This window comes from Pogoniulus pusillus, chromosome 27, assembly GCF_015220805.1.
Source record: "Pogoniulus pusillus isolate bPogPus1 chromosome 27, bPogPus1.pri, whole genome shotgun sequence".
Classification (NCBI taxonomy): Eukaryota; Metazoa; Chordata; class Aves; order Piciformes; family Lybiidae; genus Pogoniulus; species Pogoniulus pusillus.
Genome location: NC_087290.1, coordinates 8,136,610 through 8,154,354, shown reverse-complemented (window position 1 = coordinate 8,154,354; position 17,745 = coordinate 8,136,610). Strand labels below are relative to the sequence as shown.

Below are 17,745 nucleotides of genomic sequence, written 5' to 3'. Positions count from 1 at the left end.
AGTACAGCTGCAGAAGAAAACAACACTGGCCTGAATTTCAAAAATGTAAACAGATGTGTGAATCCATGGTGGTTCACACACGTCACACTTGTGCCCTGGACCTTGTCTTGCAAAGGCCGTCATCCATACGCATGATCATCCACGTCACAGAGCCCAAGCCGTGCTTTAGGCTGTAGTGGGTGTAACTCTGCAGAGGGAGGGCGTCAAGGTAGTGTGGGCTCTCTGGGAACAAACTGGTTATTGCTTTAGGTCAGAGAGGTTCTGCTGATTGCTCTTCTGGTGACTGGGCAGATGCTGGAACAAGGAATGTGTTTCACTTTGTGTTTTGATTTGAGTTGGTGTACTGTAGAAAAGCTTTACTGGTGTCATGACAGGACTGGGACATTATCCTTGCAGATCGGTTGCGCTGCTTCACACCACGAGGATGCTTGCTCTGGAAGAAGGGGAAGCTGCACTCCTCTAGCAGTGAAGGATTGCCATCTTTTTCTTGCAGTAATCCATGCTGAAGAGGCTTCATTCATACAGATGAACCAAGGGTTGAGGCAGCACTTTAAACCCAGATAGTCGGTCGGCTAACTGCCCAGCAGGATGCCATCAACCAGCCGAGCGGGCAGCCTGAAGGACCCAGAAATTGCAGAGCTCTTCTTCAAAGAAGATCCAGAAAAGCTCTTCACAGATCTCCGAGAGATTGGCCATGGAAGCTTTGGAGCAGTTTATTTTGTAAGTAGCTCCACAACTTGTGATTTTATTCTGTGTTTCTTGTACTCTGTGTCTATGGGTGTAGATTACAGACTAGGGATGCGATCTCCATCTACGGATGTAGTCTTTTTGGACTGTATTAAGGAAAAGAAACTACTATCAATTTTTTTGTATGGTGTTTGAGGCAGAGATGCTTTGCCATGTGTCTCTACAGCTCAGTCTGATCACAGATTTGCAGTACCTGTAAGTTGTTTGCTTACAAACTGGAAAGAAGGGCTGGAAATATGGCCCTCGCCTGGTGCTTTTAGGTGCATCGTTACATCGTGAGCAGGGGTTTATCTGCAAGTTAAAACACGGACTCCTGCTCCATCCGTTCTGCCTGGCAATGCGGCTCTCTTGGTCTGATTGTCTCCTTATCTCTTGTCCCTTGAGAGAAATTGTATTCTCTCTCCCTCCACACATGCCCCCAGGCTCCCTTAAAGCCATTCTTCGTGTTTGACACCTGAGTGTTGGTGCTTTTGTTGTCATTTGTCCTGTCACATGCTTTCCTACTGCAGGCAAGAATCCCAGTATTCATCTGCATAAAACTTATTTGACATGAACGTCTGGACAGCAGAATTTTTCCCAGCCTGCTTGTAGAGCTCAGCTGGAGGTGGGATGTCTCACGGTAACCTCGCTTGCAGGTTGCTGTATGTTAACCAAAGTGCCTGTCACGAGACCTTCATTTAACCCCCATTTTCCTCAGCAAACCTTTTCACATTTGTAATTATAGGAGGTGTGGCCAAACCTGCCAGTTTTCCTTCAGAAAGCCATTTGTGTCAGTATTTTATGAGATGCCTGTTCATTGTTAATAATTGCAGCAGACCACGTTGGGAACCTTCCAGCACAAATTTAATGCAGCACAGATGAACTAATTAGGAAAAGCTTCTTAATTTTGTTCCCTGCTTAAAACTATGAGCCACCGCTGTCTGGGAACAGATCTGGGGGAGGGAATGTTTTCTGGGGAAACAGTTCTCACCTGCAGCATTTACTCCTTTCTGTTAAAGAATGGATAGAAGAGGATAGGACTGACTATCTCCTGCCGTGTGGAAATGTTACTGCAGCTTTTTCGAGAACACTGTAACTTAAAGGCATGCATGAACCGTGCAGGTCTGGTAAACCAGCATTCAGGTAGAGGTAACCTGTGAGCTGTGTGCTGACAGCATTCCCAGACATCAGCAAGAAGCCTCCATTGTGGTGTTTGTAGACTGCCTGAGCTTTGTAGCTGTGATAAAGGCTGAGTGCCCTTACCACAAAGGAGATCAAAAGTAAGAGTTCATTAACTTATGAACCCTTCTTAATCTTTCTTCCCCACCATTCTAGACTACCCATCTGCTATAGATTGGTATTTATTCACTAACTAGTGTGGGTACTTGCCTGGGTTTGAATTGTGCTGCTTTGACAGAAAGAACATCTCACCTGGCAGGCGATGCACTGCTTACACTTGTCTTTTTGCACTACCCCAAACTATTTTTGGGCTTTGTTTTTGTCAAATGAGCAAGAGTTCCCAGCGAAGGAGATAACAGTGTTGCTATTTCTGAGTTACCAAGTTTTGATCTGTAAGCTGTGTGCTGTGTTATGGTATATTTTTATCGCTAGCGCGTTTAAGACCTTAAATATGGAACTGTTTCATGTAATGGACCTGATAGCTGAAAAGGAAGCCCAAAAGATGAGGAGGACAACATGGAGGGAGAAATTTAGTGTGTCTTAAATAAATGTGAAGAACTAAAGTAGAGGACTGTATGTCTTGGGTCCTTCATTCCTCTATAAACCTGGGGGAAAATAATAGATTTCTTTAACAAGATTTTAATTCTGCAAATGCAAGCAATTGAACTTTCTCCAATCAATGTAATATTGGATTATAATTAATAACTGCTTAAAGGCATATTACCAAAGCTGATGGCATGCTCCTCTTTTGCTCGTGCTTTGCCTGTATCACTGCTGAAATTACTCTGGTCACCAGATGTTGATCCTTTGCATGGAGTTTTCAGAGGAAAACAGGATATATGCACATAAATGTCTGCCATAAAACCAGCCTCATTCATTTGGGATGTTTAAGTTAGCTGGCTTCATAACAACCTCATGGCTCCTGGGTAGGATCTGTCTTTATTTCAATTATTTGAGATCACAAGGAATCTAGAATGGTAAATGAACCTGCCTGATTTGAACTCAGGGAGCATCAGCTGGGATAGTTCTCTCTCAGCCCTGCTGCAGTCATGAAGGTCTGTATCTGTTAGGCAAATGTGAGGGGTTGCTCACTTGGGTTTTCTTATACATAGCACCTCTCTCACCCAGCTGCTTTCATTGCATACAGCCTGGACCAAAAGTACAGGTGATAAATAGAAGTGGGAGTAATTAACAAGCAGAAGTACCCATGTAATCTTAAAATCTCCCCCTGCCTTTTTTAAAATGCAGTTTAGTCTTTGATTGTTGGTTGTACCTACTTCTCTTTCCTTTTAGTGGTGATCCTCAGGAGGGGTGATGTGTTTATCCTACACAGTGACTGGCCAAGAATGTTCACTCTTGTCTCCTCCTTTGTTTCTGTTACATCCTGCAGTGGCAGAAAGTTTCTGTTTTTTCTTTCATAATTAACATGAATTTTGCTGGTTCACCTCATGGGTTTAGTTTCTTAGAAACTGCAAGTCTGGCACCTCTGAATCATTTTGGTATTATCCTTACCCTACTCCCTGCTCTGCAGTGTAATAATAGCTTTTGCTTGACACAGGAAACCTACTACACTGGAACACTGCAGATGGAGAAGGAGAATAACCCACTCTCTTTTGTTAGAGCTGTGTTCCTTCTGCTCTACTCCAGTATTTTGCTTGCCTGTTTTATTGCAGTTCTTCCCTGAATTGCATGTTTCACAGATTGTTTGTAATTAGTAGAGATCCAGGACTCAGAATTTCATTCTCCCTTTTTTGTGTCAAGAAAAAAAAATAGTTGTCCCCTCAACCTTAGCAGTAATGTCACAGACAGTAGAAAGGATCCTCTGGAACTGGCTGAAATAAAGACTGACAGGGAATTCTGGGAATCTCTTTAACGAACAGCACAACTAAAACATGACTGGAAAAACCTTTTTGCAAAGGGCAGAGTCCCAGTACTTCATTAATCCATGCTCTGATAGGTTATGCTTCATGGTACAGATATATTAAAAATCAGCACTTTCATCAGTCATCAGTGAATGCTGTGGCGCACATTATTCTGATTTATATCATTTGCCTTCCTATCCAACTTGATTATTCTTATCAGAGGCACTCAGAGGTCTTTTCCCCTACCACCCTTCCATGCTGCTGAAATCCGTAACAGAGGAGTGGCTGAGATCTTGTCTGGAGCGATCCTTCTTGTGAAGCAGTGCTGGCCTCTGCTCCAGCCAGGGGCAATGAACTCTTGGTTTGATGCTGAATTAAACAAAACTTCTTGTCTAGTCTTATCTTCGATGATTGGAAGTCAAGAAGTCTGCCTTTGAAGTGTGAATCCTTCTGTACGTTCATGTGTGGTGTAAATAATAATATTGTTGGGCTGAAAGGTATAAGTCTGAAGGGGAATCTGCAGATGAGTCACTTTGATTGCTGCTATCATCTACCTTCTTTTAAGATAAAATAGTGAAGGGAGAGCCACCGGTGTCTGGAGCAGCTATCCCCTGTGCATCCTGTGACATTCTGTGTTTGGAATGGAACAAAAGGGTGTTGAGCCTTGCTTCTCTTTTGTCTGGAATGGACTTGGGTAGGACGAGAAGTTCTTTTAGGGAAAAGCCATTCAAAATGAATCAGAGCTGCTTCAGTTTAGGAGTGGTGGTTCTTGACTCCTGCAGAGACTTTCTGGATGCTGGTGACCTTGTCTCCCAAACAGGAGGGTGGTCTTTAACTTCAGAAGGAAACTTCTACTAGATGCCACAGTCACATCCCTTGGAAGATAGTTTAGTTATCTGCAGAAATTAACTAATAGATAAAACAATGATTTCATGAGTTTGTTTGCTTTACATCTTCTGGAAAAGCTGATCTGAAGAAGCTCATGCATCTTGTTTTCATCTCGCAGGCACGTGATGTGCGCACCAATGAAGTGGTGGCCATCAAGAAAATGTCATATAGTGGGAAGCAGTCCAATGAGGTATGTAGAACATGTTGCATATTAAATCTTGCCCAATTGCAAATGCTTGTTACGTGGGATGATTTCAGTTAGCTTGGGTTGCAGCAGGAGAAAGCCTTCCTGCGACTGTACAGGTGAATGAGGCTACTGTGTGAACAAAACAAACTACTTCACTGTTCATGGTCTATTTCTGCCTCATCTGCACCTAGAAAAGAGAGGTCTTCTTCCAGACACAAAGGGCCATATAAATGTGTGGCTGAAATAAAAAATGTGGGGACATTAAAGCAAATAATAAAAGTAAAAATAGTAGGTTTGTATCTTAGCATGCCTTGTTGCCCTTATATGTTCCATTTTCAATGTCCTTTAAGATAACCATGCTGCTTACAGAACAAAGCAGCACTGGCAATGGATGCAGCAGTGAGGGATTCAGAGGGAATCTTGCCTTGTACAAAGTAGCAAGGCAGAATGTATCCTTCCCTGGAATGACTGTGTTGATGAGGAGCTAAAACAAAAGCAAAACAGCATGAGTGAATGAGTGTGAAAATCTGAACAGCAGCATAATTATGGCAGAACTGCCAGAGCTGGGGATTAAGGCAGTCTTTGCAGAGAGGTCTGTAAAAGTAGGCCTCTGAGATTTAAACGTTAAGTGTTTTCATGGCCACCCCAGATGTGTTTTTTCCCTAGGACACTTAGCAGAGATAATTGATTTTTATACTAGAAATGTTTAAGTGCTAATACAGATTCTTGAAAAGCCCAACATGACATGAACAGCTGATTTGGTATTATTTCTGCTAAAAGGCATCTATCAAATCATGGCAGGATTTTTCCACAGCAGTATTTATTGTAAGCATGTTGTTCAAGGCATTTATGGTTCCCTCCCTCCCATTCTCTATATTCCTGTCTTAGAAGCAGTCTTGCTCTGATGAGTTTGACTAACAACTCATTGCTTTCTGTGCCTGCCTTTTGTGTATTGATCCTCTGTGCTACGAGGAGCTGAACTGTTCCTTCTTTTCTGTGTATCTGTGTAGGAGGTAGAGGTGGCAGTGTCTCTCCAGCAGTCCCAAATTCTAGCTTCAGAGTTCACTTTTGCTATACGTGTTTCTATTTTGTCACTGCGGTGACTTGTTTAACTGTGTACTGATGAAAGAATAATTTGTACTTACTACTTGTCCTACTGTTTTAATTACTGGGAGCTATAAATACTCTGTTCACATGAATGAAACAAACTGTGCATGCCTCAGAAATAGCTTTTATTTGTCTTCAAGGCATATGTTTCTTTATTTTGAAGAAAGTAATAAGACAAGGATTAAAACCCTTTCTATTTTACTTTATGTATTAGTATTGTTGAGAAGTTTGCTGGAGTTATGAGCTAGCTTCTGGAAAGGAAACAGGTTAAGAGCATTCTTGTATCATTCATATTTACTTTGGTTTCATAATAAGATTTTGTCATTGATGGGCACAATTATTCTACAAAACAAGGGTATATTTTAAACTAAAAATAAAGCCCTTTGAAATAAATAGTACTGAACACAGAAAGCCAAGGATATATCATGACTGATACATCATCTCTCTCTTCCCACTGTAGAAGCTTAGCCTGGCACTTTGTTGGTTTAACTTTCATTGCTTAGAACCTCAAAACCGTTGAGTTGCTGAAGGTAAAAGGCAACAGAGTTGTTCTGGTACTGGAACCAGGGTGTCAGTAAAAGAGTTGCATTGGGATAGCTGCAGTAATGGCATTCTCATCAAACTTCTGGACTTGACAAATGCTTAATCAGTCAGCTGCCTTGGTTGTGGTTGCCATAGCCCCTGGTTTCATTTGTTTGTCTGAGCCTAGAAATTTTTTTGAAGAGGATCTGGGTGTTGCATATGTTTTCCAGAGCCTTTGGGTGTATGGGACCTCTGTCCATCTGTGAGTCCTAGCCAGAGGAAGTGTGTGCTGAGGGATTAACAGCACCTGGAAAACAGCATTTGAACTGTTAGGTGTTGACTGAGGTTTCTCTACCTATGATGAACTTCAGAACTGATACTTCTGAAAAACATTTCCAGTGTCAACACTCTGGTGTTGATATCTGCATACCTAAATGGTTTCAGCTACTGCGTTTGCTTTTGCAACTCTTTCCTGGTAGTTGTAGTTTTGCTGTTGCATTTAGGAGCTTTTGCCTTTCTTGCCCGAGGAAGTGTGGATGTGCCGCAAATGAGAGGACTTGGTGATTTCCTTTGAGAGGAGCAGTGGCAGTGTCCAGACATGCATTGTAACAAGACATTTTTGCCTCTGCTGTACGTTAAAGTTGCACTGGCAGAGGTCTCCTTAGTATAAACCTGGATTTTTTAAAAATCTGACTATTCTTTTAATCTGTTTATTGATTCTTTTATCTAGTAGGTAACTCCTTTTAAATTGGTCCTTGTAAAGACTAAATTAGTAGCAGAAATGTTCCCGAGAACGTAGTCAGATATTTGGTGGCTGATAACTGAAGCCTCATCCAGTGTGATAGAGTTAGTAGTAGGGCCAGGTCTTTATAGCTCCGAGAGTTAAGTGGCAGCTGATCGTGCTGAAAGGACGTTTATCATCCACATCTCTTTCAGGTTGGGATGTATGTTTGGTTTAACAAATCATATCCCTTTAAAAAGTTATGCTTCTCTTTTGATGACTTGGCTCAGGTATAAATGTTTACTGGTGTATCCTATGCATAGCTATAAAGTGTGACATTGCTGAGAGATTTTTACATACAGCCTAACCCATCCACGACTTGGGTTTGTAGATCTGTTGAAGAGTTAAGTGGTGAAAATGGTGTTGATGTAAACTTATTTTGATTTGGAACCTTAAGATGATTTTTACCTCTTAAAATAATTAAATTACATGCTAACTTAACAACAACAACAACCAAAAAGATGGTAAGTTGTATTAAGTCTTTCTGTTCCTTTTATTTTCCACAGAAATGGCAGGATATTATTAAAGAAGTCAAGTTCCTCCAAAGAATAAAACACCCCAACAGCATAGAATACAAAGGCTGCTATTTGCGGGAGCATACAGCATGGGTAAGCATCTGCTGCACTCTGCACTTCTGTTGCCCTGGTTAAGGGTGTTTTAAAATCTCCCCAGCTGGCTTTCAAGAGGCACCTGAACACTTATAGTAGTGCACAGTCTCAGATGAGACTAGCCAAGGACCTCACAGATGCTCAGCCAAATTGAATATAGTTTTTGGAAGAAGATTTAAGGAACATTTCCCTTTGACTTGCAGAGTCTTGCGACTGTGCTGCTGCTGTTGTGTATTTGGCTTGATGGATTTTTTGAAATAAATAATAGGATGGGGGGCAACAAATCTACCCATAGCTTTTCTTTTCTATAAGGGAAGGTGAGAATTTCCCTTGTGCTGCCCAGGAGGCAAATCTGGCAACTTTATTAGATACTTGCAGGTCATTTCACAGTGCATTTGGTGCGCCACTGCCTACTAATAGCTCAGTGCTTCACAGGTCGACTGAGTATGTTCCAGAAGTGTTCACTTGTACTTTAACAGAATAGGTTAGAATTATCCTACTGACAATTGTAATGAAAGCATATTTTGAGTCATTAGTATTTCCATTATTTAACTATTGTTTTTCTGTTGAATGTTGTTTACTTCTCTTGTCATTTCTCTGCTTGTGTTGAGGTGACAAACCCAACTAGCTGATTTTATCTCTGGCTGTCATCTCCTAATTAATTGTGTGCATTTGATTTAAAGAAACAAGAAAAACAGTTCCCCACTCCCTCCAACTAAATTTAGGTTATTTTAGTTTGTGTAGGAATAAGTGTAGTTGGCTCTGCAGAGGAAGCATTTTGTCAAATGAGAAATGTGATGTGCATCTCTCATTGACAAAGTCTACTAAAGAAATAATGTTCTTGAATTAATAGTTTAAATTGCAGGTAGTCTTCATGTATTAGCTTCAGGAAATCTGTAGGACAAAGTTTTAGTTTGAAATCTTGACAGGGACAGAATCTTAAGTAAATCCATATATAGCCCTTTAATAATCTGATAAGCTTGTTAAGTGCAAATTAACATTCCTGTTAAGTGTGTGCATGTAAAATAAGATATGTAATACAATACAGACCTGCTTAAGAATAGGCTTTTGCCTTCTTACAAGTGTGCCTGCTTGGTACCTTGCACAGGAAGGCTGTGCAAATTCCAGTCAGAACTGTCCTGGTGGAAGAGAGTGGTCTGTGTGACAGTGCTGGGCTGGGGCTGGTGTTACAAGGAATGCTGGGTTGGTCATGGCAATCTGCAGTGTGTGAACAGTTTTGGGCTCTCCAGTTTAAGAGGGACAGGGATCTGCTGGGAAAGGTCCAGCAGAGGACTGCAAGGATGATTAGGGGACTGGAGCACTGCCTGATGAGGAGAGGCTGAGGGACTTGGAGCTGTTTAGTCTGGAGAAAAGACTGAGAGGGGATTTAATAAGTGTTCATAAATATTTGAGGGCTGGGGGTCACAGGGGCAGGGATGACAGGCTCTGCTCACTTGCTCCTCAGGAGCAATGAATGGAAGCTGCAGCACAGGAGGTTCCACCTCAATACAAAGGGGAACTTCTTTACTGTAAGGGTCACAGAGCACTGGGATAGGCTTCCCAGAGAGGTTGTGGAGTCTCCTCTGGAGAATTTGAAGGCCTGTCTGGATGTGTTCCTGTGTGACCCGAGCTAGATTGTGTGGTCCTGCTCTGGCAGGGGAGTTGGACTGGATGACCTCTTTGGGTCCCTTCCAACCCCTGACATCCTGTGAACTAGGGATCATTCCTAAATTTCTCCATAGAAATCTAGAAAGCAGACATTTACTGTTAGAGGTTTTTCAAACAACTATTTGTATTTCTTTCCACACAGCTTGTTATGGAATATTGTTTAGGATCAGCATCAGACTTACTAGAAGGTAAGTCACTCATTTTTATTTGATTGAAAGTAGTGAAGTAGTAGGTTACAGCATCACTGAATTGTCCTTGGGCACACAGTTTTATTTGGGGGCAGAGTGCGTGAGCAGCTGCAGCTTTCAAATCCTCCCATAGCTGTAGCAGTTTTTCTGTGGAACGTTGGTTTTCTTAGGTGATCAGTTTGTCCTTCGTGTCATTTTGAAGTTGTCAGTCAGCTATTTGTTTTCTTCTGAGTTTTAGGTTCTCCTGTAAGGACAGTTCAAGATTTATTTCTGGAAAACCTTGCTATTGGTCCTAATGCTCACTATCAGCTGAAAGCCTGTTTGAAATAGCGTTGCAGCAGCATTAGGGTTTTACTTGATGAGGTCTTTTGTTAAAATGGTCATTTTTCTGTCAGGCTTCTTGAAGTGAACTTTCTTTGATGATGTGTGTGTGGCCACCAAGTTGTTCATTGCCATTGCTTGCCAGAAGCATTTCAGGACAAAAGACTGAGCTGTCAGAGAGTCGTTTGTATTGCTGCAGTTTATTCATGTGTGAATTGCCATAAAGTTCCAGGGGTTGGGACTTAGCTTTGTTAATAGAAAAGTGAATTTTGAGTCTTAACTAGGCATTTGGAAAAATGGTCACAGAACTGACAGGAAGGTAGTTTCTGGTTGCACAGTAGTCTCCTTCTGACAGTAAATAGCTGCTGATTTACAGTTAGATTGCATCTGACTATAGAAATGTATGCTGTGAGCTATTTTTACATTTGCTTCTCATACTGAACCTGGTCAAAAATGAACTCTTAGTGTTTTCTTTTTGTTTAGCTTGTTAACAATGCTCACATGCTGCAAACTACTTTGTTTTGTTTAATATTGAATTTCAAATAATTTTTTTCCTTAAGTTCATAAAAAGCCATTGCAAGAAGTGGAAATAGCAGCAATTACCCATGGTGCTCTCCAGGGATTAGCATACTTGCATTCTCACAATATGATCCATAGGTAAGTGGTTATACTTTTGCTGTCTCACACACAGGTAATTTGTTTTGTTGATTGTATCCTCTTCATCCCAAATTTAACATTCATAAGCAGAGATTTTCTTTTCACAGTGCCCATGTGCTCTCCAAGTGTTGATTTATTGAGGTCAAATACTAGCAAGCTTTATACCTTCACATGTACTGTCTCTTACAGTTGGTGTTCAGAGTTTCTGCAGAACACTTCGAATCTGCTCATACTCTTTACAATGCCAATTGTTCCCTGAAGCACTCAGTAGCAAGGCAGGCTTGAGCTCACCTCAGTAGCTTGCTGCAACTGCAAGACAAAGCTTGCAGGGGCTGGGGAGCATTGACGCATGAAAAATGACTTTGAGATGTACCTACGTGTTGAGAAGCACACAGTGCATATGAGCTGCAAATGTTCTCTGTGTTTAAAGCACCTGTTGCATGTTAGTAGGGTGAAGGATTTGAATTGTTGCATTCTTAGGACTTTTGAAAAAGTCTTTATAAAGGACATAGTTGGCTCAGAAGGTTTTGCTGAACTGTGTGTGGAGCTTCTCCAAGGTGTGCCGTTTTAAGCTGATTTTTAAGACAAAGTAGATTCCACGAGGCAAGTGCTGTGTCAAGCAGTTGGCCTATGGGTTAAAGATTTCATACTTGAAAGAAATGTGGGTGGTCTGCAGCTTGAACATCTGAATGTTGCCTTTTTTTGGGTGTTCTGTCCTATAGAAAGTTTTCCTTCTGGTGAGGGCAAAATACTGACACTTGTGTTCTATAACCAGAGATATCAAGGCAGGAAACATCTTGCTGACAGAGCCAGGACAGGTGAAACTTGCTGACTTTGGGTCTGCTTCCATAGCATCTCCTGCCAACTCATTTGTGGGGACGCCATATTGGTAAGCCAAGAGTGGTTTTTTTTACGCATTTCTGGCTTTGTGAAGTAAAATAATCATTTTGGGGGATGTTTAATATGCTTAGGCTTTACTGGAGCTAGCTCTGTAACCTTCCAGTTGTGATGGTGATAAAATCTGCTTTGCCCCCAAAAAAACCCAACAGATGAAGCAGTAAATAGGCTCTGACTTCAAGAAATGGTGAATCCCTGTATTTGTCGTTCCCAAAAAGTAATAAAAATATTTTGTTGTTCAACTTACTCTCACTTGACATGGTAGAGGTGGAACTGGATCACCTGTGGTATATTTTAGTCACTCCCCTCAGTGGTTTTAACAATTGGTATGTTCTCACCACATCTGGTTGTTGAAATAACTGAAGTGTTTTTTCTTCCATAGGAAATGCCAGGTTCATTGAACAAAACCCTTTGCAGATCCCTTGTATGCTTTTGATCTCTTACACCTAATCTGTGGTGTTTACACTGCTGCATGCTGTATTTATTAGACCAGAGTTGACTGGCCAGCTAAAACTACTGAAAATGTGGGAGGGCAAGAAAGGGTGATACTCCTAAATGGAGAGCTGGACAAGAGCACAGGAGAACATTGCAGGGCCTCTCTGCAGGCCTCTACTAGTGTGGGTGCCAGGTCATTGTTTCCAGGATCTCAAGTTCATGCCTGATACCCTGAGGAATGATTAGTTTATGGTAGCTGAAATCAGTGAAGCAGCCAGTTTCATTGAGGTACTGATGGTGATAATGTGTTCCATTGCCCAGAATTTTATGAGCACAAATTTGCTATTTTAGGATGGCCCCAGAAGTGATTTTAGCCATGGATGAAGGGCAGTATGATGGCAAAGTAGATGTTTGGTCTCTTGGAATTACCTGTATTGAGTTAGGTAAGTTACTTTCTTTGAAATATTACAAAATGTAGTTATTTAATACCTAGAACTTATTCAGCTGAATCATAGTGCAGAAGATCTTTGCTTCCTTCCTTGTTGTGATTTTAGAGAAAAGAGATAAATGTGCTCTGTGGAATTCAAGACCAAGTCTCCAATTTGATATTTATTGAACTGGTGTTTTCATTACCTGAAGAGAAAGAGTTATGCAGACACAGAAAATAGCCAAGCTATGTCACTGAAGGTGTTCATATTCTGTGGGAGAGGCAGTTAACTTTTGAACTCGGGAACCACCTATTTGCTGAACAGCCTTAGAAGTGAACCATTAAAAGCGACAGTGGGAAAACAGATTTAATGACATAAGTTGATATGGTCTGCATGAGAATGTGAGATACTCTAAAGTCCTCCAATAATGAAGTTTTGGACAAGTGGGCAGCTTCAAAGCTTTATTTAGTATATGATGTCACTTGGGAGTAGATTTGACTGGAAAAATCTCTTTTCTTAAAAAGTTTCTTTAAAGAAAAGCATATATATGGGAGAATCCAGTTTTGAGTTAGGAACCTATAAATCATACTCAAAAGAAGTGATGGTACTGCCATTAGAGCAGACTCCTTAAAGCAGAATGCCATCCTAGAAGAGCTCTGTTAGTGTGGCATTCTGTTTGTATTGAACGTGTAATTTTTTCTGGCAATAAAAGTACCCTCCCTGAAGCACAGCAGTGTGCAGACTTCAGTCAGACCCAGCTCTCTAGAAGCACCTAGCTCTAAGTTTTTCTTGCGTTGGTGAGGTTTAGTGCTGCTCGTTGCACCTGAGGCTTTCCTGCCATCCTTGTCAGATCCCATTGCTTGTACTCCAGCCCATCCTTAGTGGAGCAGCAGCCCAGTCGGGCATTGAGAGCTCTCAGGAACGCACTCATCCTTGTGAACTGCACAGTTTAGCTGAAAATGCTGTCTGGCATTCCAAACTGTCAGCTTCATTTTCTTCCAGGACCTGAAATAGAGTCTTTCTTCAGAGCACAGATGTAATTTTTTTATTTTGTTGCCAATATAAAGCCAGTTGAAGGGGTGTGACTGTCATGACAGAGCTCTGCTCGGAGTGGAGTAAGGAGTCTTGGCTGGCCGCAGTGCTCCAGGAATGCAGTGAGCTCATGGCCACCACACCCCCGGGTGCCTTCCCGCACGCTGTGTTTTTGCAATACGAAGCGTTAGGCTTCGACTACAGCTTCTAGCGTGGTGGGAGGTGAGACTAGGTCAGGACAGCAAAGCATTGTAGGCTGGGTCGGTGTGGTTGGCTCACTTGGGTTGGTTTGAATAAGCACGAGGAGAAAGCAGAAAAATGAGATGTCTACTAGTCTTCTCAGATTAGCCTGGAGTCTCAGAAATGGTGATGTTGAGGGAACAATTTCAGGGTTTCCTGAAGATTTCTATTTTATTCAGGTGAGTTAAGGAAAAAAGCCTTAGGGAGAGCAGTCAGTTAACACATTTTAAGGGGTAGTTTCAGTACTTCAGTGGATAATCAGTCTGCTCCTCAATGGCAGCAACTGGTTGTCTGACAGCTTAGAGAAAGTAAGGTGCTGCCTTTGAGGAAAGGCTTATCTCCTCAGTGTACTCTTTCTGAGGGCTTTGTAGGGCTTAGTCCATCCTGGGATGGTGAACTGTGATCTCTGATGCCTTGATTACTGCTACTATTCAGCTCCTATCTGAAAAGCAGACTAAGAGGACTAGCATTATTTCTACCTTGTTTGGATTTTTGTGTTTGTTTGCTTTGGGGTTTTTGTTTTGTTTTGTTTTTCGTCAGGAAAGAAAGGGTTTTCTGTTGTATTCTCACTCATGTAAGAACATCCTCGTGGCCTGACCAGCTTCTCTGGAATGTTTATGGCAAGGCTGAGCTTTGTAGGTTTACCCCATAAACATTCTGATGAAGCTTCAGTTTTGTTGTTACAGTGAGATCATCTCCTTCCTCATTAAGTTTTCATGCTGTGTCAGTCTATAAGAGTAACACAAGCTTGAAAGAGAGAGAAGAGCCAAAGAGAATGCAACTCTCAAAATAGTATAAAGAGTTGGCCTGTTGCTGACTTCCTGCCCATGTGCTTAGTCAGTTAAGTGTGATTTGATGGTTCTTGTAACCAGCTTTTTCTTCATCACTGCTGTCCTGCTAGAATTAAATATTTGTTAGCTTTTTAGCAACTGTAGCTTAAAAAAACAACAATGGGGGGAAGGGTGATGAAACCAAGAATGCTTAGTGGCTAAACACCAAGTATAGAGCTTACTGTTAACTTACTCCTATTTTAGTACATTAAAATGAGTCAGAGGACTCAACTATGATAAACCACGTAATTGAAAAGCTTGAGAGGACAAAGCATTTGATCTTCAAAGCGCTTTCATCTTCTGCAATGGTATAGGACATATGCCAACATATCTGTCTGATTGCTGGGTAGGGTTGGTTTGGGGTTCCACGTTCAGGCAACAGTGATTCTGCTGATGTGGTTTTATTTTTAAAGGGCTGTAAAGTGAAAAGAAAAAAAAATGAGCAAACCCACGAGACTATCTCCCTATATCAAAACTATTTTCTTTTGTCTGTAGCGGAAAGGAAGCCTCCTTTGTTTAATATGAACGCAATGAGTGCCTTATATCACATAGCGCAGAATGAATCCCCTACACTACAGTCTAATGAATGGTGAGTATTACTGAGGGAGGAATGTGGCAGGGAATTGCTGTAAATGGAGTGCTTTGTCATGCTGAGTTCTTGAAATGGCTGGATTCCTGTTGGGAGGATGTGAGCTCCAAGGTTCTCATGAGGTTCGCCATACACTTTGTATACAGAATTGACCCACTGTTAAATATGCGTGTTTAGGCCCTAGAACCTAGCAGAAACAGGACTTGCTGCTGAAAGAACTGAAGAGCCTGTAAAAACTTCAGGAAACTTTTGAAGCTCTCTGGCTAGCCAAAAAATGTGGAGTTGAGTGTTTTTTAATCACAGACCACACTGTCAGTTCCTGAATCTTGTTTTGTTGAAGCATTGCTTTGCAAGATGGAGACACCGCTTGTGCAGCGTCTGTTGCACGAGCGACTTCAGCAGAACAAAGCATAGTAGTAACATTTTGTGCTTCCCAGCTTCAGCAGCTCTTTTTTCAAACAGCAAACATACTAAACTGATTTCAGAAGTTAAAAACTCCCTAATTATGCTTTTTGAGAGCCCTAGACCTAGGCTTCTAACAAATTACATTGTGGTATATTTTTTTCTCTACTTTTGAGTGGTTTTACTTAGGCTCTTTCACACTCTGGTGCTTGACAAAACATTCAAGTCATTTTATGTGTTTTTTTTCTGTCCAAACCCCACAATAATTTAATTTACTGAAAAACTGCAGTAGCAAAACCCCCATTACATGACAGCAGGGGTGGGAATGATGGCAGAGGGTAAAAATAAGACCTGTACAACTGATGTGCTGCTGGTTTCAGGGTAGAATCCTGCCCTTCTGGAAGTTTTGTTCTGAGAAAGAAAAGGCAAAATACAGAATGTTGGCTTATGCAGAGAGAAATGTTACTAAAGAAACCATGACTTACTTGTGACAGATTGCACAATAGTGTAGAAATTGTGTCTGAGGGGCCAAAGGCATCTCAGGAGTTGTGTGTAACACAACTGTGCTCAGAGGTGGGGATAGGGCAGGGACTCTGATTAGACCTCAAAGCATCTGTGCAGTATAGAATTCCACTGGGTTGATCCTCACACTGAGATATGTGGGCCTCTGCCTTTGTACAGAACTTTCCTTCCTCTTTAGTTGACCCAGATTTTTGCATTAATAGGCTGAAGCATTTTGTTCGGAAGCTGAGGTTAAAGGGATCTACCTGCTTGGGTTGACTAAGGATGTCAGAGTGTGTTGTATGAAGTACTGGGTCTGTGTGATTCCTCCTCACTCTTTCTGCCAGCAGTGCCCAAATGTGAATGTGTTGATGTTTTCATGAGCTTTGGAAATGAGACTGTGTTAGTTAACTCAGATGTTTGGGTTTCTTTCACTTTCCTTGCCACAGGTCTGATTATTTTCGAAACTTCGTAGATTCTTGTCTCCAGAAGATCCCTCAAGACAGGCCTACATCAGAGGAGCTTCTGAAGGTTGGCTTGCTTTTACTTTTTTTTGTTTTCCACAGGATGTTAAGAAGAGGCCACTCTTCTGTCTCACCTACTGTACTAGATCCTTGTTAATGCTCCCTATGCCCATTATCCGGAATCCCTTTGAACTGAGAGTGTTGTGGAGTGCACTGAGCTGCTGGCCTGAGCTTTACTGCCCCTCGGCTGTGTCTCAGGTAGTGCCCCAGGTGACTCTTCCAGACAGTCTTGTTCACCTGAGAAAAGAACACCCCAGCAAGTGACACTGGATGACCATCAACTTGTTGAAAGTTTCAATTTCTTAAGCTCAGTCTATCCTTCCAGTGATTTCAATTAATCCTGAGAGAACTGCCATGCATTAGTTAACAAATATTTCTCCTTCCTTCCCTCTTTATTCTATGTTATATATACCCCTAAAGGCTTTTATCCTCTCCTATCACCTATGTGCTTTACACATAGAGCTGAAATTTGCTGTTCTAATGGTGTCCCTGGGGGAAAGAGGGCAGAGGAAAACAGGTTTTCTTCCCCATACTTTTCCTTGACATGAATAAGCCTCAGCTGGCTGCTGTTTTTCTCCTGCTTTATTTGTTAGGCTGTTTTTTCTCCACTTGTGCTCCTGTATGCTGCAGATACTCAGTTTTCCTGCCTCTAGTCTGGAAACAAAGCCAGTGTGGTGGATTGTTTGTGAAAAGCTGACGTGTTCCTAAGTGAGCACAACTTGCATAGAAGTTGGGTGTTAGAGCTGTTTTATTATAAGTGTGACTTTGATGGATTTCCTTTGTGGCACCAGCTGGCATTCTGAATTTTGCTAACTTATTCTCTTTGCAGTCCTCATGAGGTTATTTTGGTGGGATTTTTATTCTAGCCATGTTTGTGCTAAAAAGCAAAATTGATTTGGTTTTGTTTGGTTTGGGTTTTTTGCCCCTCAAAATACTACATTACTGGGAAATGGATGCTATTTATGAAGGATTTATCATCACCTTTCTGCAAGTTTTTATTTAAATGCTTCTGAGGACTTTACCCTCTTGAAGAGCTGTGTATTCTGAAAGGGAATGCAATTATCCAGTGAAGTTTCAGCGTGGGTGTGTAGTCCTACCATTTCAGAATTCCCCAGATTGGTTATATTTTGAGCAATGCACTGTAATTGAGGAGAACATTGACTGCAATGAAAC

At 41.5% G+C, this 17,745-nt stretch overlaps 1 protein-coding gene across 1 annotated transcript in view; it reads left to right on the top strand.

Annotated features, from left to right (window-relative positions):
- The window catches only part of TAOK1 (TAO kinase 1), a 66,875-nt gene that overhangs the window by 31,606 nt on the left and 17,524 nt on the right, over positions 1 to 17,745 (top strand). Inside the window, 9 exon segments of the mRNA XM_064166133.1 lie at positions 494 to 720; positions 4,774 to 4,845; positions 7,759 to 7,860; positions 9,671 to 9,716; positions 10,598 to 10,694; positions 11,470 to 11,583; positions 12,378 to 12,469; positions 15,052 to 15,145; positions 16,498 to 16,579. Coding sequence (XP_064022203.1) covers positions 589 to 720; positions 4,774 to 4,845; positions 7,759 to 7,860; positions 9,671 to 9,716; positions 10,598 to 10,694; positions 11,470 to 11,583; positions 12,378 to 12,469; positions 15,052 to 15,145; positions 16,498 to 16,579 — 831 coding nt within the window. The 5' untranslated portion in view covers positions 494 to 588.